General features: G+C 41.2%; 1 protein-coding gene across 1 annotated transcript in view; it reads left to right on the forward strand.

The window, feature by feature from the left end:
- Positions 1–1259: 1259 nt before the first annotated feature.
- The window catches only part of LOC136863702 (protein phosphatase 1E), a 529192-nt gene continuing 504395 nt past the window's right edge, over positions 1260–26056 (forward strand). Inside the window, exon 1 of the mRNA XM_067140060.2 lies at positions 1260–1604. Coding sequence (XP_066996161.1) covers positions 1435–1604 — 170 coding nt within the window. The 5' untranslated portion in view covers positions 1260–1434. The remainder of the gene's footprint in view (positions 1605–26056) is intronic.

Raw genomic sequence — 26056 nt, forward strand, 5'->3', positions numbered from 1 at the left:
ACATTATTATTATTATTATTATTATTATTATTATTATTATTATTATTATTATTATTATTATTATTATTATTATTATTATTGGGCATCCAGCCTCTATTAAGACTGATCAGAGGGAAAGTGGTAGATTCCTGACCTTCGAAGAATGAAGGCGTCAGCGAAAGGAAGGGACCGTCCATTAAAGGGGTGGAAGTGAAAGACTCCCTAGGCTTTGGAAACCTAATGACATCGGGGTCGGAAGAGAACAAGTGCCGACCAAGTGTGGTCGGATAGAAAAGATGAGTGTAAGGAGCTTTATAAAAGTACGTGAAAGTAATGCCAGACTCAGCTACGGGAACTGTGGTTGCCAACCCATTCTCCCAAACTGAGAGCCCCAGGTCCCCCTTCTGGTCGCCTCTTACGACAGGCGGAGGATGCCGCGGGTGTATTCTACCACCTCCGTCCACAGGTTTTTTTTTTTTTGCTCCTATAGCTTTTGATTTTGGAGTCCTCCCCCCTCACTCCCGGGGGACAATCACAATTCCCCCCCCCCCACACACACACACACACAAACTCCTGGATACGGCCTTGACGACAATCAAATCAGGGATTAGAAAGGAATAATATTGTACAATGATTTCTTGAAATGTTATGGAGAATGGCTGTTTAAATGATTCGTAATAACAAACTCATTCTATACACTTAAGTACACGAGTGCTGTATTCAATAGACTCAAAATAAGACCGAAGAAAAATTCGATACACTCACTATCTTGATTACGCTTGGTTGAGGAGGGCGGCAAACTCGCTCTGGCGCTGCAAGGATATCAAGTGGTGTTAGTTCCCCTGTTGGGCACTAGGTGGTACTGCATGTATTCACTTCCCAGGCATCCACATTATGAACATCAAAATATAACCAACGATTTCTGTCTTATGTTTGGTTTCTTATAAGTAACACATGATAGGTATTTTGAATGTAATGAAGTAATGTAGAAATACTTCATAGTCTTGGTTCATAGAGCATACTTGTGTGTTTCAGTAGTGCGGTATTAATTTCAAAATGGTATTTTATTTTATGTACTAGTGATTTTGTCTATACTCTGCCCAGCAGGACAGCCTCAGTACTTGGGGGAGTGTTGCAAATCAAGTAAATAACTACATAAATAAAATAAACATAATATAGTGTAGTTAATTTTTGTAAGATTGGTAGTGGTGAATATAAACACTTGCGTCCTCGGTGAGAGCGATGCAGCAGAGCAGTTACTCAACGAGTGTGAGACGAGTCGGGCGTAGCGGGAGTGTGCTGATTGCATTTGTCACTTTGTTATAAATTATCACGTGTGACTTGCCTTAAATATCCTCAGGTGTTTGAGAGCAATCTGAAGCTATTTGACATATTGCTAGGATAAAGTATTTTAGTTTAATTAGTGCTTGACAAAAATCTACGCATTGTTATGCCATGGCAGATACGGGTGATTATTTGGAAGTCTACAAAAGGTTTTTTGATGATTTTGCTGCCACTATAAATCCTGATGATCAGCTACCTGTTAAAGTGGCAGGATATTACCTGTGTGACACCGAATTAGTGGGAGAAATTGTCGACTGGACTCTCCAGTACCTAAATCAAAAGTGAGTAACATATACTGTTTTCTGCTATTTATACAAGTTGTTTTAAATCCGGCATTATCTAAATACACGAGACAGAAGTATGCTTATGTTAATGATTGTTATAGTGTAATTTGGATGCAGTCATTCGCTTCTGAAACGTTTTAACTCGATTCTTAAGACTATAAGAAGTTGTAAGACAATATATCAAGCTGGATATTGTTTGGCTTACAATTTATGATGATGATGATGATGATGATGATGCTTGTTGTTTGAAGTGATATAACAGCTAGGTCAGCGGCCCCAATTTATGTATTAATCCTTGCTTTGTTTTCAGGCTTTAATTTCTCTCAATGCTATACATCCTGCCTCCATTTATTCTTGTAGGATATTTACAGCTGTCTATTCTTCGATGTTTTGTTATTCCTTGTTACGTTAATACTGAACGTAATCGTTGTTGTCGAAATCAATATTGATTATTTAGTAAACATAGTAATAAGAACACATTCACTCCGCGTGGTGCCCATCCTACCGCACGGCTACCGAGTACCGGTATTTATATCTTTGTAAGTGTTGCTCATGTCAATCAGAACGCATGTCATGCTTTGGCATGTTGTTTATGTTTAGCAAATCACATACCATGCCGTTCGCGGCATCTGTCGTAATTGTTATATTTGATAATTCCGCATTGCCGTTTTATATTCAATACTTCCAAGTAATCACTGTGCCGTCATTCGTTAGGAATCATTTCCCATGACTGGTGTTGTCATTCTTATTACTGTGCACATATTGATACCAAATCATCCTTATTTGTATCAAGAATCACGTAAAATATCTCCGCTAAAGTAAAGAACAAACTGTAGATATTTAGGTTTCATTTTTATCGTATGCGCAATAATATGAACTGATAACTTCCGAAGATCGGCCCCGCGGTGTAGGGGTGGCGGCCTGCTCCTTACCCGGAGGCCCCCGGTTCGATTCTCGGCCAGGTCAGGGATTTTTACCTGGATCTGAGGGCTAGTTCGAGGTCCGCTCAGCTTACGTGATTACAGTTGAGGAGCTGTCTGACGGTGACATGACGATCCCGGTCTAGGAAGCCAAGAATAACGGCCGAGAGGATTCGTCGTGGTGATCACATGGCACCTCATAATCGGCAGGCCTTCGGGATGAGCAGCGGCCGATTGGTAGGCCATGGCCCTTCGGGGCTGTTGCGCCATGGGGTTTGGTTTTTTGATAACTTCCGAAATATGGAGGCTCATATTGTCGTAGCGGTTAACGCATATCAACACCTAGATGTGTGATATAAGACGAAATGGAATGCCAGACGCCTGTGGTTCGGATTCCTCATAAAACTGCTAGCACCGCGACTTTCGATTGTAAGAAATAAAATCGCGTGAAACTTCAAATCTACTTACTTTGCTTTCCGTGAAGAATGGTTACATGATCTGTCCGTATGAGGGATGGGAATCACTGTGGATTTTACATTTGTCGAAGTCGTCCTCACAAGGCTCTGTAGTAGCAAATTTGGTGCTAAATTTGTGCTGTTCGGAAGAATTGTCTGTTTAAAATTGCGTTCATACAAATAATTTACCTTTGCTGTTATAACATAGTCTTTACTACTACTACTACTACTACTACTACTACTACTACTACTACTACTACTACACACACACACACACACATAGTCACCCCACCCTTATTGCTCTTTTGATTAAAGACGTCTCAAGTCTCTAATATGAATCAACTTTTTCTCATAAACTTCCACCAAAATCATTTAGGAATTCAAAACATATAGTCCTAAAATGATGATGATGATGATGATGATAATAATAATAATGTTTGTGTCATCAGTCCGTAAACTGGTTTGATGCAGCTTTCCATGCCACCCTATCCTCTGCTAACCTTTTCACTTCTACGTAACTACTACATCTTCTCTAATGTGTCTGTTATATTAATACCTTGGTCTACCCCTTTTTACTGCCTACACTTTCCTCAAAAACTAACAGAACAAGTCCTGGATAAGATGTGTCCTATCATTCTGTCTCTTCTTCTGGTCAAATTTCGTCAGATTATTCTCTCACCAACTCGATTTAATATCTCTCTATTCGTGATTCGATCTACCCATCTTCACCTTCAGCATTCTTCTGTAACACCACATCTCAAAAACTTCTATTCTCTTTCTTTCTGAGCTAGTTGTGACCCATGTTTCACTTCCATACAATGCCACAATCCAGACTAAAGGCTTCAAAAACATCTCTCTATATCAATATTCAAGGCGAGCAAACTTCTTTTCTTAAGAAATGCCTTCCTTGTTTGTGCTTGTCTACATTTTATGTCCTTACTTCTGCCATCATTAGTTATTTTACTACCCAAGTAACAATATTCATCTACTTCCTTTAAGACTTCATTTCCTAATTGCCTGACTTCATTCGACTGCACTCCATTATGTTTGTTTTGGGTTTATTTATTTATTTATTTACCTAGGCATTTATTTATTTTCGTTTACTTCCTTTCCAAGACTGTGTACATACCATTCAGCAATTTTTCCGGATCTTCAGCAGATTCGGATAAAATGATAATAATAATAATAATAATAATAATAATAATAATAATAATAATAATAATAATAATAATAATTCTCTCCTTCCACTCTTTTCTGTTTACCAACACTATCGGAACCTTTTCTGCATGCAACTAGTAACCATGCTGTAGCACAATGAAGTACTGTAAGTAAATTCCAATTCTACTCGTCCTAATCAGGGGCGAAGCGTCAGGGTAGACATACCCTTGATATTTTGTGAACGAAATATTATCTAGTTAATCAATTATTTTTTATAACATTAATTATTTCCACATACATGGCATTATTGTATTCCCCGCTTTACTTATTTTCGTCTCACTTCGCCGGCAATGCTAGGCCTCGCGTCAGTTACACGAAGCACGTAGACGAAAGTAGACGCTGTCCATTCTGTGTATGTTCCCTTCGATTTTCAACGCTTTCAGATTAGAGTTGGGTCGATTCGTGAACGAATCGTTTATTCGAACAACTCATAATAAAGAATCGTGTGAAGCGATTCGCGGTGTGAATGATTAGTCGTTCAAATGAATCGTGGAATTTGGAGTCGCGCGAGTAAGAATGAATCGTCGTTCAAATGATTTGTTGTGAATTTGGAGTCTGTGGTTGTAGCCAACTCTGCACAGAGTTGATAGCGACTATTACCGATCCGTCCCGAAGTTTGCGATGCGAGAGATGAGGGTTATGGTGAAGACATACGTTTCTAACACCTATGACCTCGCCTTCGCGCTGTTTTAACAAAGGTATTTCCGGCCCACAGTACAGGTCACCTACAGTATCTATGACAGAGATGAAACATAAATTTTACATTTTGGCTTCGTAGACTTTCGAGGCCGGAGGTATTGCTGTCATTCAAATTTGAATTCCGGGTTGTTGGACAGCGATTATTTCATAGTCGACTATTCATCATCGTTCCAGATGACTTAATCATTAGCATTAATTATACAGTTGGCAAAAGAAATGAAATTGCGTATGGCTTTTAGTGGCGGGAGTGTCCGAGGACAAATTCGGCTCGCCAGATGTAGTAGGTCTTTTGATTTGACACCTGTATGCGACCTGCGCGTCGTGATGAGGATGAAATGATGAAGAAGACGACACATTCTACACCCAGACCCCGTGCTAGCGGAATAAATGGTTAAAATTCCCGACCCTGCCGGGAATCGAACCCGGGACCCCTCTGATTAAAGGCCAGCACGCTAACCATTTAGCCATGGAGCCGCAGTGGAAATGTGCTGGGCCCATACAGTTGGTAATAAGTTCGATTTCCAAATATTTTGTACGGCTACAAGGTACTGCATTAGAAAAGAGAGAAAATATTAATGCAACTGCATGATAGTGTTTGAGTGAGATGGCCGAATCGCCTGTTAGAGGGTACAACAGAGAACAGGCAGAAGGGGATAACAGTAGAATCGGAACAGTGATGTATGAAAACAATGAGTACGTACTCGTAGGCCTACCTTATGTTGGAAGATTTAGTAGACACATGATGCGAAATATATACTTGGAATTTCACTTAAGTTTATAAATTATAATTGAGGATATGAGGAACACTGTCTTCGATAATTTTGTGGACGTAAGGAGTCATCTCAACAAAAGTGTGAATTTTCCCTTATATGTGCTGCTGTGAATGATTTATTACGTATTTACCTTTTGGGCATAACCTCAGATCAGTCAACTTTTCGTAATTTATTTATTTTCCGAGATGTCAAATATCCACATGTGATAAGTCATTCGCTTGTTGTTTATTGCTCGTGGACAGTGAATATAATTTGCTTCGTAATCCATATCAGCATGGCATTTCATCTACATGTTGACATCAGTGGCATCCGGCAACAGTCTGGCTGCAATCAGGCGAGGTAATGACAGTTCCTACTGTAGACAACCACGTATTAACGGGTGGCTCTTGCCATGCGTTCGGAAGTATCCCGGTCGTACTCCAACGAGGGGACGGCGGGCGGATACATGATGTTCTATGTTTATATCATTTTTGACTCCCTCGATGACGGCAGAAATATTGGAATATACATTGATGGTGTAACATTACGACACGTGTCGATGATTTCCATCCCATCTCTCAGTTTTAGGCCTATTATTTACTGCCCGTGAGCTCACGAAACTTCAAAATGCGTGAGCTACTTATTTATTTTGTATATCCTATTAATTTATAATTTTTGGTGAAATGAAATGGCGTATGGCTTTTAGTGCCGGGAGTGTCCGAGGACATGTTCGGCTCGCCAGGTGCAGGTCTTTCGATTTGACGTCCGTAGGCGACCTACGCGTCATGATGAGGGTGAAATGATGATGAAAACGACACATACACCCAGCCCCCGTGCCAGAGAAATTAACCAATGGTGGTTAAAATTCCTGACCCTGTCGGGAATCGAACCCGGGACCCTTGTGACCAAAGGCCATCACGCTAACCATTTAGCCATGGAGCCGGACATAATTTTTGGTAAAATCCAGCACTACGAATTACGTTGCTTGACAAAATACAATAAATGAATTTCAGTTAGAGATTCAGTATACTTTAATGTTGCTGCTGATATGGTATTTACACAGAGTAATGAGTGACTTGTGAAAAAACATTTCAAACATCTATGGGTCTTTGGAATCGTTCTCCGTCCGGCTTGAACGAGTCGCGGTAAAACTGGAAAAGAATCGTGAACGAATCGTAAGAATCGATTCGTAATGTATGAATGAATCGTTAGAATCGATTTTTGAAAAATAATCGTATTCCCCAACTCTATTTCAGATAAAGCAACACTAACTCTATCTGTAGAAGCTGACTGTGGAACTATGACTTTTCTATAGCGAAGTTTCTCCGCCCAGTAGACAGACTTACCAGCGTCTCTTCTTGCTCTCATTGGCTAGTATTTGGATCTCAGTTGTAAGGGTGTTATTATCGGCTACCATCTCAGACATGCTTTTAGTGTAATTAATTTGAATTTACTTTATTATAAGACACGTCTAAAAATAAAATAATAATATTCAAATACGAAGTATAGCAAACTTACTCCTAATAAATGAATGACAGCATCAAAACTCTTGAAATACAAGCATTTTATTGCCCACCAATATTAGTTACGGTTTTGTAATCTCAACAACTATTGGCTTACGGTCCTTAATAATGAACTCCAGAGTGTGCATATGGAAACAACAAAATTACGTAACTTGATGCTATATATTCCGTTAACGTCAGTTTCTAGTGAACGCGTTAAGAATGCCTCAAACGAATTAAAACCTATTTAAGAAATTCGATGACCAACCAGAGACTGTCTAACTTGAAAACTCTAGCTATAGAGAAGGAACTGCTGTGGCATCTCAGCAAGACGCCTGACTTCAAGACGAGAATAATAGATATATTTGCGGAAATGAAGGACAGGCGGATTGAACTCATTTACAAGAATATTGTTTAAGGTGACTTCTACGAAAATCTATTTATTTCTTCTACATAACAGTAAGATATATAGATATTTTTATTCTAAAAGTATGTTATTTGAGAACCCCCGCTGCCTATTTAGTCTATATTTAAAAATAAAACGAGTGCACGTAGCGTTAAGGTTGTTATAGGGTTTGCCTTTGTTTCAGAGTCATGAATATAATATTGAATTCAGATTTGTATGAGTCGAAAACAAAATTCCATATATAATTTATTAAAATAGTTTAAAATACACTGACTGACAGAGCAAATGCAACACCAAGAAGGAGTGGTCAGAACTTTATGCCAATTGCAGGGTAGACTGACGTCACTGAGGTATGCTCATGATGTGAAATGCGCCGCTGTGCTGCGCACGTAGCGAACGATAAATGGGACACGGCGTTGGCGAATGGCCCACTTCGTACCGTGATTTCTCAGCCGACAGTCATTGTAGAACGTGTTGTCGTGTGCCACAGGACACGTGTATAGCTAAGAATGCCAGGCCGCCGTCAACGGAGGCATTTCCAGCAGACAGACGACTTTACGAGGGGTATGGTGATCGGGCTGAGAAGGGCAGGTTGGTCGCTTCGTCAAATCGCAGCCGATACCCATAGGGATGTGTCCACGGTGTAGTGCCTGTGGCGAAGATGGTTGGCGCAGGGACATGTGGCACGTGCGAGGGGTCCAGGCGCAGCCCGAGTGACGTCAGCACGCGAGGATCGGCGCATCCGCCGCCAAGCGGTGGCAGCCCCGCACGCCACGTCAGCCGCCATTCTTCAGCATGTGCAAGACACCCTGGCTGTTCCAATATCGACCAGAACAATTTCCCTTTCCCGTCGATTGGTTGAAGGAGGCCTGCACTCCCGGCGTCCGCTCAGAAGACTACCATTGACTCCACAGCGTAGACGTGCACGCCTGGCATGGTGCCGGGCTAGAGCGACTTGGATGAGGGAATGGCGGAACGTCGTGTTCTCCGATGAGTCACGCTTCTGTTCCGTCAGTGATAGTCACCGCAGACGAGTGTGGCGTCGGCGTGGAGAAAGGTCAAATCCGGCAGTAACTGTGGAGCGCCCTACCGCTAGACAACGCGGCATCATGGTTTGGGGCGCTATTGCGTATGATTCCACGTCACCTCTAGTGCGTATTCAAGGCACGTTAAATGCCCACCGCTACGTGCAGCATGTGCTGCGGCCGGTGGCACTCCCGTACCTTCAGGGGCTGCCCAATGCTCTGTTTCAGCAGGATAATGCCCGCCCACACACTGCTCGCATCTCCCAACAGGCTCTACGAGGTGTACAGATGCTTCCGTGGCCAGCGTACTCTTCGGATCTCTCACCAATCGAACACGTGTGGGATCTCATTGGACGCCGTTTGCAAACTCTGCCCCAGCCTCGTACGGACGACCAACTGTGGCAAATGGTTGACAGAGAATGGAGAACCATCCCTCAGGACACCATCCGCACTCTTATTGACTCTGTACCTCGACGTGTTTCTGCGTGCATCGCCGCTCGCGGTGGTCCTACATCGTACTGAGTCGATGCCGTGCGCATTGTGTAACCTGCATATCGGTTTGAAATAAACATCAATTATTCGTCCGTGCCGTCTCTGTTTTTTCCCCAACTTTCATCCCTTTCGAACCACTCCTCCTTGGTGTTGCATTGTCACTGTCAGTCAGTGTAGAATAAAATATCTGTCTACCCCCTTACTTAGATCACGCTTCGCCACTGACCCTAATTACATGTAGGTGAACTAGACCCTGCGATTCTTTTTGCAGAATTCCTTGGTGACGTCAATGCAGAAGTCCTCATGTGGTTTCATTTCAACAAGAAGATCCTTTTCTCTATACATCATTCCTAATGCAGAGAGACGATTCTGATTTATAAAGCTCGAGAAGATCGCTGTGGAGACCACTGGTTAATAGGAATTTCTGGATTTGAGCCACAGTCTTATCTTTGAACTGTTCAGAAGTGAACATTGCCCTCAATTCGGACTTAGTCGTACTATATCAAAATATTTCCCGTAGACTTCAATCAATTTACTGAATTGCTCCTTAGGAAAATCGCCAGAAAAAATAAAAATATCTTACACTCAAGCATTTCAGTGAAGGACAAATCTCCTAATGAACAGAAGCGATATTTTAGCTGTGCTAGAATAATATCATGTATTTCCTGGTAAACCCTCCTCTACTCATTTTTAACCGAAAGTGAAGTTTCTTCCTTTCTTCTTTTCATTGGTGGATCAAATGTCTCTTCTGTTCTGTCCCAGACATTAGCAAATCCACTGTTTCGCATTGTTGACATTTCAGTTTGTAATGAATTCATTTCGCTGGTGTAAAATGCGATGTCTAGGGTCTTAGATTGAAGGATGTTGGGCCTATATGTGACACCAGTCAATGAAAACATTTCATTAAAAATATTCAGAACAAAATTGAACTGAAATTCCGTTAACTTCGCAAGAAACCCGCTTGCCTCATTGATTGTAATGCTATCCCAGGTTCCTCCAAAATACTTTCGTAAAGCTCTTGGAGAGGAGCACGATATTCCGCGATGGTCTGTATTAATTCGGCTGGAATAGTTCTACCTTGTTGGAGGTAGATTGGGAAACCTTTTCTTGAGGACACTGTCCAGCAGGTTAGTTCTCTTAGAAGAACTGCTAAAAATGTCGCAAAACCACTCATCGTTGCGATGAACATACGGCATTCTTTCGCGCATGACACGGCTTGAGAAAGAATTAAATTAGGTTTGTGCGCGTAGCAGTGAGTGAATACAGCCTCAGGAACCACTTTTAATTTAGCTTGCACACCATTCAGCTGGCCTGCAAGCACCGTCGCCCCATCGAAAATCTGCGCAACCAATTTTTCACGGCAGTCATAAAGTTATCCAGACACTCAATCGCAAGTCTCGCCAATGCATTCGCTGTCCTATCAGAACTCACATTATAGGAACCAAGCAATCTTTCAACAACATGAACGTATCTGAGAGCCAATCAGTTTTACTGTAAGTTTCTGGATTGAACGCAGGCCGTTTTAGACTCATCCATCGTTAATACATAAAACATCGAACACGAGAAATAGCATAGAAACAACACACAATTAATGCAATCACTAATCAACAAAACACACAATGAATGAACTCCCTAGTCAGCCAATACTCGAGCCCAGGAAGTCCACTGACTTAGCAAATGTCATGGGATAGTCACCTAATAGCGTGTGGGGCCTCCTCTGGCCCTGCGAACTGCAGTGAGACACCGTGGAAGTGAGTCGACAAGTCCCTGGTAGTCCTCTGGCCGCAGCTGACACCAAATCGTTTGCAGAGCGGCCGCCAATGCTGGTCTGTTCGTGGGTGCAGGATCCATGGCACGGAGCCTGCGTTCCAGGACATCCCAGATATGCTCGATAGGGTTCATATCGGGGCTCCTGGGTGGCCATGGCAGTCGTTGGACCTCCGCTGCATTTTCCTGGAACCATTCCCGGGCGACGTGGGAGCGATGTGGCGGCGCGTTATCATCTTGAAACACCGCAGAACCGTCTGGGCGCTGGAAGACCAAAAATGGGTGGAGATGGTCTCCGAGCAGCTCAACATACCGCGTACCATTCAAAGTCTCTTCCAGAATAACTAGGGGGCCCATTCCATACCAGGAAAATGCACCCCAGACCATAACAGAGACACCAGCACCCTGGACCACACCTTCGAGGCAGGCGGGATCCATCGCTTCATGTGGTCTGCGCCATACACGGTGCCTCCCATCGGCATGGTGCAGTTGAAATCGTGATTCGTCCGACCATATCACGTTACGCCATTGTTCCAGTGTCCATCCCTGGTGACTGGTGACAAATGCGCGTCGTTGTGCCTGATGACGTTGGGTTAACATTGGCACCCGTGTGCGGCGCCGGCTCCCATACCCCATAGAACCCATGTTCCTACGGATTGTCCACTGGAAGACGTGTCTAGCACGACCTGTGTTGATTTGTTGTACGGTTGCCCGTCTGTCACTATTGACAATCCGTCTCAGATGTCGCCGGTCACGGTCATCGAGGGTGGCTGGACGGTCAGTCGTTCGTCTGTTGTGGACGGTGACACCCGCATTCAACCATTCACAATACACCCGGACACGGTTGATCGTGTGAAGCCGAATTCCCGCACCACTTCCGAAATCGCACTTCCCATCCGTCGGGCACCGACTACCATACCCCGTTCGAACGGTGTCAGCTCACGACGACGTTCCATGTTACACCTGTCACATGCACAGCCACTGCTCACAAGGTCTCCTATACAACTGCCGCATCATTGCTCCGCTATCCCATGACATTTGCTCAGTCAGTGTATATCACCCCATTTGCACTGGTGACTTTCGTCACGTTGGATTCTCTCTAGGGGTAATCAGTGGTTTCAGGGATTTATACTTTACTTTCGGGCGAAATGTGCATGGGAGCATAAGAATGGGTAACATTAGACTGTGATATTACTATTATTGTGACTATTTATAAACTACTGCATTTTTTCGTTATCAAATAGGTAAAATTAAATATTCTGATGAACTGGCCGATATGGGTTTGAAGGTCACGACAGACACAGAAGCTACTGAAAGGTGGAAGTAGCTAGATCCCCGCGAATGACGAATACGCGATAAGAATTAACTCGTCTGCCATTCAGATCACTTGCGCCCGACGGAAGATAAACATCTAGTGGTCACACCGTGCGAAGACTTCTGCGCCAGTAATGGACAATGGATATATAAATTAATACATTCATTAGGAAATCGTTTTTACTTCGCAATACTTCCCACTCTTTCATGCGGTACGGAATGTTCTCCCCTAAATATTTTAAAATCATTAGCTGACACTTCGCAGGTAATCAGCCTATTAAGTGGTACGAAATGTCCGTGGTATGAAATTTCCTAGAACCCACTAAACTAATAGCATCTCGAATAAAACTGCAGTTGCAACAGATCATCGGACAATGGCTATCGTGTTGGAAATCAGGTCAAAATATTATCTCCAATCTGTTAGTGCTGAGAAACATAATTCTATTACACGGCAAAGCCTCATTAAACCTTCCTCCCACGACACTCGTAAGTTTGGACTACCATAAGGCCTCCGATAGAATAAAACATTCGTATCTATGGTCCACAATGCAAACTTTCGCCTTTCCATCTAAATTGATTGAGTACATTAAAGGACTGTATAGAACAGCCACCAGTCATCTAACTGTGAAAATACCTATACGGAAATCAGTTCGTCAAGGATGTCCCCTCTCTATGCTTCTGTTCATCGTAGCGCTAGAACAAATCTTCACCGAATAAATCAGCGTATAACTGGCCTGACACTCAGTGCACAAAAAGTGACAGTACGAGCGTATGCTGACGACGTTTGTGTTATCTTAACAGAACCATCCGACGAACAGCGAACTCGAAATATAATCCACGAATTTGAGGAAGATTCAGGATCGAAGGTAAATAAGGAAAAGTCCGGAATGCTGCTTCTTGGCCGACATCAATCACCTGTACCTAATAGATCACTGCCCATTGCAACTAAGTTGAAGATCTTAGGAATTCTTTTCCAACAACATTTTAAAGATATGCTAACCGAGAATTGGATGTCGATAACTAATAAAGTTTGCAACACCTTGATGCAGCAGCATATCAGGTTTCTGAATTTCATCCAAAAAGTATGGCATATTAATGTGTGTGCTTTATCCAATATATGGTACTTTGCACAAGTTCTACCTGCAGCAAAACAAATAACACAGCGTAAAGAACTTTGTATAGGCCACTGCCTTTGGAGAGGTTCTCTGTTTTGGGTGAAATGTGATCAGCTGTACTTGCCCATTACACATGGAGGAATAAACCTAATTTGTGTAGAGCTGAAATGCAAGGCTCTGCTGGGAAGAACGATACTTAAATCACTATCAGGGTTGTAAACTCGAACAGAACCGACATTTCTTCAACCTCCTGAGCTGATGTAGAAGTGGTCGACATAATCCCACATGGTGTCAGGATATTTCGTACCACCGACATTCCGTACCACTTGATTTTAGAGGATATTTTGTGCCCTACTTGCGAACGGTTTCCCCGTAATCACCAAATATTTACGCGACGACAAACCGTACCACTTGATGACAGATAGGAATTTCATTTCACGTATTGCGCTAGCGGGCATAATGAGCCTGACAGGCACACTTTAGAAATGAGAGACAAAAGTAATTTACAACATTTGCTGAAGAAAATGTCTATATTAACTTAATAATATTGCCCTTTAAACTATACTTATGCTTACATAAATATTATCATAAGAAAGTCGATTTTTAGTATAAATCCTGAAACAAAGCAGTGCAATAGAAATATAGGCCTATATCGTGTTCGGGCGCGATGTGTCTGACGAGTACAACGATGGATAATATTACTGTTATTGTGAATATTAAAAAACTACTGCATTATTTCATTAGCAAGTAAAATAAAAGATTCTGATGAAATGGCCGATTAGGACTTGAAGGTCACACAGAATTGTGCCCGATGGGAGGTTAACATCAGTAGTGATCGCACCGTGCGGCTTTTATAATTTTGGAATATATTGTAACATGGAGTTGTGCACTACGACTAACGGCGGTTTGTGTGCGCACATGGAGGGATACGCACATAGGATGAAGCGTCAGTCGATGAACGATGTTGTTGCTTGGATTTGTGTAAAGCAACAATCGGACAAATATTGTGCGATTATAAAATCAAGAGGAAATAAAATTATAAGTGGCCCTTCAAGCAGTTGCGTGTGTGGAGTTCCGAACCATGCGCAGCTAGAAGTAAATAAACGGACGCAACTCGTGAAAAAAAAAAAAAGGGTGCGGGAAGAAGAAACACCTATTTCAAACATTCACACCCAGGCTCTCGGCGATCTTCACTACAGAGGTTAGTGTAGTTTCTTATCCTGTAGATTCTTACAGAAATTATCGCTAAAATTTTATATTTTATTTTACAGCACAATACACCCTTAAGAGTAGATATCGTTCTGCATTTGAAATTTGTTATAGCGAAATATTACTCATACATAAAAAATAGTAAGTATAAAGTGAAGATATTAGTTAGGCAATTAGAGTATATAACCTTTTGTAAGACTCATTCAAAGATTAGAACTATTAAAGTTAGTTATCACATATTTATACAGATACTGTATTTGCACTACAACTAGACTAAGCCAAAAATTACTTAAATTACACTAGTAAAGCAGTTTGTGTATAATCTGGATTACTGAAAAATATATGGGGTTATTATTCGTTGTAAGCGAATAACTGGATGAGCCGAAATGGCGATTACCAGTTTTAAAATCTTTGTCATATCGTGTCAATATATAAAAGTTTTTCAGCGTCAACTCTGTGTATGTTTTATAATAATTGTTATAAGTTAATACTTTATTATTATTATTATTATTATTATTATTATTATTATTATTATTATTATTATTATTATTATTATTATTATTGTCTAGTGTTTGCTGATGATATTTCTTCCTTTCTTAATCTATTTACCCTCCAGGGTAAGTATTTCCCTCGGACTCAGCGTGAGATCCAACCTCTACCGCCTCAAGGGCAGAGTCCTGGAGCGTGAGGCTTTGGGTCGGTGATACAACTGGGAAGGGGGGCCAGGTACCTCGCCCAGGCGGCCTCACCTGCTATGCTGAACAGGGGCCTTGTGGGGGATGGGAAGATTGGAAGAGATAGACAAGGAAGAGGGAAGGAAGCGGCCGTGGCCTCAAGTTAGGTACCATTTCGACATTTCCCAGGAGGAGAAGTTGGAAACCATGGAAAACCACTTCGAGGATGGCTGAGGTGGGAATCGAAACCACCTCTACCTCCCGAGGTTGAGTGGATCCCGTTCCTGCCCTAGTACCACTTTTCAAATTTCGTGGCAGAGCCGGGAATCGAACCCGGGCCTCCGGAGATGGCAGCTAATCACACTAACCAGTACACCACAGAGGCGGACTTGCCGATGATATGGCACTAATTGCCAAGGACATATCTGATGCACAGAAAGAGACTGCTATACTGGAAGAGCAGGCAGCAAATGGAGGACTTAAAATTTCGTATGAAAAACTGTTACAAATATCAAAAATACTCCATCTGAATTTACCATTGATATGAATAAAATTGCAAGAGTATAGGAATTTAAGTACTTAGGTGAATGGATACCTGAAAATGGCAATGAAAATAAATCAGTATCTTCAAGAATTCAGAAAATGGAAATTGCTTTTTAACACACAATGAATGTTTATAACAAAACATGCTTGTCCTGAAACAGTAAAATTCGTCATTACTTAACAGTCTTCAAACTTGAAGCTCTTTATGCTTCAGAAACGGACAGTTTACATAATAAAAAATTAAAGGGACAATTATAAATTAAATGAAGGAAATCATGAGAAAAATCTTTGGGCCCAGAATTAAAAATGGGATACACTACCCCAAACCCAAGTCGGAAATAATTTTGAAATATCTAACTTACTGAAAAATGGCGTATGGCTTTTAGTGCCGGGAGTGTCCGAGGACAAGTTTGGCTCGCCAGATGCAGGTCTTTTGATTTGATGTCCGTAGGCGACCTGCGCGTCGTGATGAGGATGAAATAATGACGAAGACGGCACATGCACCCAGCCCCTTGTCAGCGAAATTAGCCAATTATGGTTAAAATTCCCGACCCCGCCGGGAATCGAACCCGGGACCCCTGTGACCAAAGGCCAGCACGCTAACCATTTAGCCATGGAGCTGGACTCTAAACTTACTGATACAATGAGACTGCGACGAATTCAATTTTTAAGCCATTTGGAAAGAATGAATAACACCAGACTTGCTTATCGAATACACATTTTCTGTAAATCACACGTACGAGATCAAAATGTTATAAGCAAGTAGAGAAAGACCTCTCTGTATTAGGATTACCAAATATGCAGGATAGAAATGCAATCAGGAAAACTGTCCAGACAAGGGGATTTGATTAAGATGGGAAGAACAACACGACGTACTTGGTCGGAGAAACAGAAATTACAACAATCGATGAAAATGAAGTATTGGTTAAGGAGGAAAGCTCAACAAATGTTGATTCCGCGTCGTCCTAAGTGACCCAGTTGCGCAGAAGAGGAAGAAGAAGAAGAATAATGACTGTCATTCTTTTATAGGGTACGACTTAGTTGCGAAAATGCCCAGTCAGCATGAGATATAATGCGCAAGGGAACACCAGAGAGCCGAACAACCGCAAAGAAGTGGTTTTCGATGAAGATACCTTAAAGATGGGTGACGGAACTTCTTTTCTGCAGGCCGATGATGGAGAAGAGAACAGAATAATACTTTTCAGTGGTGACAAGGGCAAAGAGATTTTGTAATGTTTTCAAATCTTTTCATGGATGGTACCCTTAAGTGCATTAGTAGGCCTATAGGGTTTTCTTAGAAATACAGCATTCATGCGGATTTTGGGACTAAGGATGAAGAAACTAACGTCAACCCCATTGTGTTTGCCCAACAAGAAGAAAGAAACTTGCATTCGATTGTATCAGTCAATCCGTCAAGCTGTTCCAGAGTGGAATCCAGAAACGGTGAAAGTGGAATATGAAATGGCGGCCATGGCTGCGATTCGAGTAGTTCTACCTTCGGCACATTGAAATGGATGATTTTTTCATATGAAAAAATGTCCTTGGTGCAGAGTACAAGAAATAGGGCTCTCAACTGAGTACTTTGAAAACGACGATATACCGGTACGTCTGCACGTCGGAATGTATGCAGCCCTGGGTTTCTCAAAACCAGAGGATGTTCAAGATGGCTGAGTGGAGATTCACTCTGAAGCCGCAGAGTCTGCTAAGTTAAGTCTGTTTATTACTTCGTTGATAATTGACTGGAGAATCCGGCCTGTCCAATAGAAATGTGGAATTGCCACCAAAGGCGTCATAGGACAACAAATTCTGTCGAGGGCTGGAAAAAAAAAAAAACGTGGTGATGTGTTTGGAAGGAGAGGGAGAAAAGGCCAGCTGCGCCTTCATGAAGTACGAACTGGGCATTGAAAGTTCATTGAGAAAGAAGAAATTATGAACGCCTTGGCAGAATAATGAAGCGGTATGCAGAAAATGGAAACCTGAGATTCTGCTTGAGAGCTCTGTCATGTGTGCAGAACTTGGAATGAAACATACCATGACGAACTTGCTATTCGCTTGGATACAAAAACACTAAAAATTATAAAACATAAGGTACAGTGGACACACTAAGGACATTTTTCAAGTCATATTTTACTGTATTATTATTTGTATATTACATCACTTAAAAAGAAGTATTCTTATAGAGGGGACCATCCTTAACATTAATTTCTTACTTTGCAAACACAACTGCACCATGGAATATATATTTAAATAAAATTTATTCTTGAGGATGAAAATGTATAAATAGTAGACACCGAAAACATTTAGATGTTTAGTTATGGACAGGCTTCTGCGCCGGTAGTGAATACTTTCATTAGAAAATCGTTTTTACTTCCCAATACTTCCCACTCTTTCAAGTGGTACGGAATGTCCTTTCCTAAATATTTTAAAGTAATTAACTGACACTTGGCAGGTAATCAGCCGGTCAAGTAGTACGAAATGTCCGGTGGTACGAAAAGTCCTAGAACCGGCACGCACATCCTGGTTTCCGAACCATCATTGGTATCCCTGGCAGTCTCCCGCAGGACCGAAAAGAAAGAAAAGGATTTAACTCGACGAATAATTTCTACACTTACAGGATTACAGAAACCATTACCGATTGAACAAAAATTCCCTCGAAGAAAATGGAAAATGGTGTGGTCAAGTGCTAACAACAAACAAGTACCAACACAGTGGAGATCGTCATTCTACTTGGTAATTAATGACGTCCAACAACAACACAGCGCTTTCGTCACAACTTGTCTGTAGATAATAAGTGTGGACACTGCGGCAAGCTCGATACCACAGTGTACCGAGTAACATCTTGTCGGGAAGCGCCACCTGTCTGGACATGGACTGTCAATACAGTGCGGAAAATACAAGGTGGTTTGTCTTGGTTATTGAATGAGCAGTTAATGATTGGAGAATTTCAACTGGCGGAAAAATCAGAAGTGAATGCTGTAATTTGGTTGACAGCGGCGGCAGTGTATTGGAATTTGACATCATACGATAAGAGTGGATTTGCATTGGTGGACATTATCAGATCAGTCAACACTGCTCGTTGGGAAATTATTAAGAAAACCGCAATATAGAGAAATTTGAGAAACATTTATTTAATTTCAAATTTTTTATTTTATTTCATGTATTTTACACGGCGTTGTAATGAGAAATGACAACATTGAGATGGATTTGTATTTTTTATTATTCTAATTTTTGTATTATTTCTTTCTTTAAATTTTAGCGTGCAGTTTGTGTTTTATATTAGTCTCAACACTCTTATACAGGTGTGCCTATTGTTTTCACCTCACTACATTTCTTTAAACTGTCGTGTTGTTTTTTTTCTTTTTAATTGATTAATTTGAAATGTGATTTGTAATTTGGAATTTTGGAATTTTGGAAAGGTGAATAAACAAAAAACAAAAAAAAAGAGAAAGGAATGTGGGATGGTGTGTACGAATCCCACAGTCGCGTGGCTGCCCTGAAGGTGGTGGTTTTCCGTGGTTTCTCATTTGCAGACCAGGCAAATATTGGGGCTGTACCTTAAGGACAGGGCTGCTACCCTACCAGCCGAAGACCTATCTGTTTTGGTGTGACATTAAACAGATAGAAAATAATATCGGAAACGGTACAAATTATGATATTATTGCGAGTTGAAACTATTAGTACGAAGTCCGGAACTACTCAGTATGAACGGTTACAGGCCTCTAGGAAGCCAAGTATCCAGCGGAAGGATTATTAGAGCCAGGAAGTGGATGTTAAAAGTCCGACTCATTGGCTGAATGGTCAGCGTTGAGGCCTTCGGTTAAGAGGGTCCGGGTTCGATTCCCGGCCGGGTCGGGGATTTTAATCGTGTTTGATTAATTCTTCTGGCTCAGGGACTGGGTGTTTGTGTTTGTTCCAACACCTCATATTCAGACAACACACTACACTACCAACCACCACAGATACACTCAATAGTGATTACATCCTTCCATATAAAGTTGGCGTCAGGAAGGGCATCCGGCCAAAACCACATGTGCGACACAGTTCGCACCCGCGACCCCACAGGTGTGGGAAAAGCGGTAGAAGAATAAGAAGAGGTGGATGTTAAAAGTATTAGTGGGGAACCGTGCGGTGGGGGAAAAGTTCAACTGTTCAGATCTTAAAAAAAAAGCTACAAGGCTTATCATGAACATAAGTCACCGGGCGAGTTGGCCGTGCGGTTAGGGGCGCTTGCATCCGGGAGGTAGTGGGTTCGAACCTCACTGTCGGCAGCCCTAATGATGGTTTTCCGTGGTTTATCATCTTCACACCAGGCAAATGCTGGGTCTGTACCTTAATTAAGGCCACGGCCGCCTCCTTCCCACTCCTAGTCCTTTCCTATCCCATCGTCGCCGTAAGATTTAAGACCTGTCTGTGTATGTGCGGCGTAAAGGAAATTGGAAACAAATTTTAAAAATAATAAAATATACATTTTGAATGCATGTTCCTTCTTTGACAAGGCTAACAGTTTGCCCATTGATTTGGTATTATCAGATAAAGCATACGCCAACACTCACGCAAAAACAGTTTTTCCTGAAAATCTGTCTTCGAAGATAACGCATAAGATAATTTTCAAGAAAATTTAATTTTAGGCTCACTTAGTGGGCTGTATTTTAATAGGACTAACAGTTCGGGCACCGTATTCACTTTTATGGGTCCTGGACATAGAATTTTTTAAATTTACTTCGCCTCTATTTTACTAGTTGTTTTTCAGATAAGATATCGTAATTATATAATTATGACCTAAATATAATCTGGAATAAATAAGCTTTGTAATGGTGAGATAATTACTGAAATCTGTTGAGTGGCTCCCGAGATTACCCTCCATATACAAGCAAACTCACAGTCCTTCTCCCTTTTTAATATTAATATAGATGTGCTTTAATTTTTCCGATGTCCGGCTCCATGTCTAAATGGTTAGCGCGCTGGCCTTTGGTCCAAGGGGCCCCGAGTTTGATTCCCGGCTGTGTCGGGGATTAAAACACCTTCATTGGTTAACTCCGATGGTTCGGGGCTGGAAGTATGAGCCGTCTTCATCATTAGAATTCATCATAGCTAGGGCCTCATTCTCACAGACGCGCAGGTCTCCTATACGTCGTCAACTCGAAAGACATGCAACAGGCCTCTCTGGAGGCCACATGCTGTTATTATTATTATTATTAATATACGAAGGTCGAGTCATAAGTCATCGCAACAGGAGACAACACGGAAAATCTAAGATATGCATTTGGAAATATAGGGCATGTACTTCAGGAGATTCTCGTACGAAAATGACAGAACACAGGCCATTGGTAAACATTGTTTTATTATGGTATAGACTGCAAATACACAATACTACGTACAAAGGACAGGTCTCCACTGGTTACAGACCTTCGAAATAATCACCCAAGGTTTCCACTGTGCGTTACCATTATCCGTACATCTTTGTCCATGGACACTGAACGGCCTGAGGCGAGGCAAATCGGTAGTTGATGCTCTACCCCTTTGAACATCTCCATCCACCTCGCCACTGTTCTATAGGGCATGGCATGCACACCTAATGCTTCCCGCAGCTCTGCATGGCATTGGCGTGCATTTCTGCCGCGGAGAACTACTATTTTAATATACGATCTTTGCTCCTGCTTGTTGACTTCCATTTTGTGACGTTCTCACTCACGCACTGTACTTAGGGTGCATGCTTAGACCCACACTGTTTTTTACATACACCACCTAGTGGCATCATACGCAAGTACATATCGTTCGTTTCCAAATGCATATCTTAGATTTACCGTGTTGTCTCCTGTTCGCGAGAAAAAAATAGTTGCCATGACTTATGACTCGACCTACGTATATATGCGAATAAGCCCGTTTGGACTACACAAAGTACTTAGAAGCGTGCATTTGTCTTCCTTCGTGCCCATATTTCCTTCATTCTTTTACTGTGGGCTTCCTTTGTGTCTTAAGACCAGGTGGTTCCAGTCTTCTTCTTTGGTCTTTCCCCTTGGTCAGCTTGCCATTTGTGAATTTTGGATGTGACCAAAGGCCAGCAGGCTAACCATTTAGCCATGGAGCCGGACAGTGGCCAGGATGATGCACACCGTTTATTTGCGATGCACATGAAAGTCTCGGTGACGGCATACGACTAGGCAAGTGTGTTAATCTCCTTCCTAGTGTATCTGTGGTGGACATGGGTAGGAGTGCAGAGTTAAGTACGGAGCTTAAGAACACTATACATAACTGCCACTTCAAGGATTTTAATTACGAAAAATTGGACAGCTGGTCAATAGAACACATTCTACGGTGCAATACGTGGTTGATAAATTTAAATAGAAAGGTACTATTAGGAACACTCCAAGGAAACCCAGGAGAAGGTGTTTAACTGAAACGAAAGAACATTTTTTTTTCGGCTGCTAAAGTCAGATTCCAAATTAAGTGCACCAGTATTGATGCAACTCATGGAGGAACGGCCTGGAAAGAAGATCAGCAACTCCACCATCCGGCGGATCCTGTATCGGCATGGGTACTATGGATGAATCCCTTTAAATTAAACCTTTTCGGGTCAGATGGCATCCGCAGAATATGGAGAAAAATTGGTACGGACTATGATTTGGCAAATACACTCCTAACAGTAAAATACGGTGGTGGGTCTGTGATGCTTTGGGGCTGTATGTTAGCCAGAGGTGTGGGTAACATATATTTCATTGACGGAATAATGAATAAGGGGGCTATAATACAATCCTGAGGGCAAACGTGAATAAGAGTGCCGAAAAAATGGGGATGCCACCTGTTCATATGCTCGAGCATGATAATGACCCAAAACACACTGCTGACATTAATAAGACGTGGTTGATCTGGAACATTCCTAAGCAGCTTAGAACGCCTCCACAGTCCCCGGATTTAAATCCCATCGAAGATCTTTATACTACGAGTACGTTAAAGACAAATATCCGCAGGCAACGTGTGCGTACTAAGGAGGAACTTAAAAGTGTGATTCTTCAGTAATGGCAGAAAATCAGCTCTGACATGTGCGAGAAATTAGTGTATTCTATGCGACGACAATGTCAGGCAGTTATAAAGGCTAGGGGACATTCCACTAGACACTAACATGTTCCTGGAACCCTTTATTTTTGTTTACTTCAAGTGTTCAGTTTGCTTGTACGAATAGGAAAGATACAAGCTTCGCTTTTATTAGAAGCTGTATGTTTTGTTAACATGGTTGCAAACAGATATAGTAGATATGTTTTCTGAAGGCTTTGTCGAATATATGTTCAGTGAATACAATCCTTTTCAGTTTATTCTTTTCTGGCAGTGCGTAGAGGTACTAAAGCAAACAGCCCGTACGAATAGAATAGGTACGTACTGTATTGATCAGGCTGATGCAGAATGATATTGTATGGCATGGAAATAAGTTAGTTAGCTCATCTCAAAACATTTCTCCACATTTGGTCTAATATTATTATGTCACCATCATTTTTTCTAGTGATTTAACGTCGAATACAAGTTTACAGCTACGCGAACCGTTTACACCACTATTATTATTATTATTATTATTATTATTATTATTATTATTATTATTATTATTATTATTATTATTATTATCTTGAAGTGCCGGTAGGCCTACTAAGCACACACGGCTGCTGAGATGACACAACGTTTGGAGAAATTTTATAACATGACGATAAACCAATACCCAGATCAGCCACGTTGATGACATGGGAGAAAATCCATTATTTCCCTATGCAATCATTCGTCCTTCTTTATTCAAATCTATACGTATCTGGTTACTGTTAGGTAGAAATAATGTCGAATGGGACAGCGAGAGATAGCAAGGAAAATAGATGTATTAGGTAATAATAATAATAATAATAATAATAATAATAATAATAATAATAATAATAATAATAATAATAATAATAATAATAATAATAATGGTTTCATGCCCTACATATTTTTGTGGAACTTATTCCAATTCATTACTCAGTATGATGTATAAAAAACGCAGCATTTTTTCGGCATAGGCTAAACCGATACAACTTGCTTGGAACTGAAAATTGCCTATTCGTTAGCCTACTGCTGAATGTGTGTAGCCATGAGGACACAGTGTTTGTAACAGTGCGAGTTGGCAGTCGGCATTGTGAACTGATATCCTTTCAGCAGTGTAGTTTACTGGACGTCACAATGGTCCACAAGCACGTTCCTTGGGTCCGCCCAACAAGTGTTTCCATGGGCCTTAAATTGCCTTTCCTGGTCGGATTCGTTACCCTTGTTACAGCACTTAATGTTTACACCTACGCCATACAGCGTCTGCTTACGTCATATCATTAGCACTCTTAGTCTGCAGGTCCAGGGCTTTCGCTTATCATTTAATTCTCACTTTTTTCAGGCCCAAGTATCCTTTCCTCTTTCAGCTGTGTTGCAGAAAGTAGTTTCAATTGTAAATAGTTACTTTATTGACGCACTTCAGGGGCTGTGGATATCATTGGTAATCAAAGTCCCGTGTCTTTGTGTTGTGGATCCTCTCTGATAATTTGTGTCAATTTGGTTCGTGTAGTAAAATGTAACTGTCCTTGAACCTAGAATTAGATAGTGACCAGGGACGTGCAGTGAAGAGTTATCCCAGTTTATCTGTAAAGTGAAAGGTGGCAAAAATCGTACTCAGGGTTGCCATTGGTCATCGTAGCCCAGGATCAAACTCTCTAGCTTTTGCTCTCCTGCCATTTAACTAGTCTCGGCACCACAAGTGTGCCTTTTTTGCAATCTGTGGGAACTTAATTCTCTGGTGGATCGATATTTAGTTTCGTGAGATCTTTCCGCGTTATTAGTTAATATAAAAGTTATCCATGAAATGTATAGCAAAGCAAAGTCACCTCAGTACAGGCCATGAAGGCCCTTGGAGGAGTGGAAGGTAGTAGTGGGGACGGAGCGGTTCGGTTCGGAGCAAGTATTGTGACGTCATTACTCGGTTAAACCGAGTACAGAACCGAGTACAACTTTATAGCGGTAAATTTAAACTTTATGTTGACCTTCTAAGCTACAGTTTAAATTCATAAAGAAGATTATCAATTATTATCAGTGGTACAATGCTCCGTACTATTTATTATTGGTTATTTGCACAATTTTTATAATGTAATATAAATTTAACAGGTAACGTAACAAATAGTTAATTACAACTCTGTGCTTAATATGAGGCATATCAAGTAGACATAAATAAAGAAATAAACATACAAATGAATAAATACATACAATAAATATTAATGCATATGGATAAACGTACCGTATTCCATAATGTGATCATTGACGAAACGAAATCTAGTGCTTTGAAATGTGCCTAAACTCATATAATGTCAAACATTTCATTTATAACTATGTGGTAAGGAGTTAAAAGAAAAATTTGTTAAGGTAACATCAGTAATGGAAATAAGTAAAGTATACAAATGAACCCAATTCTTCATCTTGTGACAAGCATTAAAATCAAGACACAACACTTTGTGCACAGACAGTATGGGAAGTACCATTAGTGTTCTGTATTACATGGAACAGGTGTTATATAGGAGGAATTTCCATTCAGAAATATCAGAGTTTCAGCTCGTTTTGCAGAAAGGGACGGTCTTCGGTCTGAAAGAATTTGTCCAGCACATGAAAACACCTCCTATGCGGGCACAGATGTAGCCGGTACGCTAAGGTAAGCAAGTTCACTTAAGGGTAAATGAATATTGCAATTTCACGATCGCATTGTAATCGAAATCGACTTTCAACCTATTAGGTCGTGTTACGTACATTTAGTACGTGTTGAAGAGATGTTAAGTACAGAAAAAAAGGCCAACCGGAGACCAGTGGGATCCTAACCCACAACCTCTCGACGTTGCGTTGGTAGCTCTACCAATTGAGCTATGGTAGCCTAGTTCTCTTTTGTTCTGTTGGAAAGGATCTAAGTGACAGGTCTGGCTCTATCCTATTATAACTCTCAGTGACTGCATGTCTTCGCATACAAAAGTAGCCAAACTCCTATGAAACTTATTTTTTTCCTGGACTGTCTCATCCAAACGTAAGAATGGAATTACTTTCACGATGTGCAACTGTATTTGTACCATGTCCTTACGATGCGCCCGCTTTATGTGAGTCCATAAATTTGACGTTCCTCCACCTGCACAATAGATTTGATTGCAAATTTTACAAGTAGCGGATTTTCTACCTGGATTGCTAATAAAATACTGCCATGCTTGGGAGGACTGTCATGGCAGTATTGCTTATTTCTATTACATATATCAGTAGACAATATAGCGCAACAACTTTAAACAAATGTATATATTATAAGGAAACACAAATAGAACAGACGTCTCAGT

The sequence above is a fragment of the Anabrus simplex genome, chromosome 2 (genome assembly GCF_040414725.1).
Source record: "Anabrus simplex isolate iqAnaSimp1 chromosome 2, ASM4041472v1, whole genome shotgun sequence".
NCBI lineage: Eukaryota > Metazoa > Arthropoda > Insecta > Orthoptera > Tettigoniidae > Anabrus > Anabrus simplex.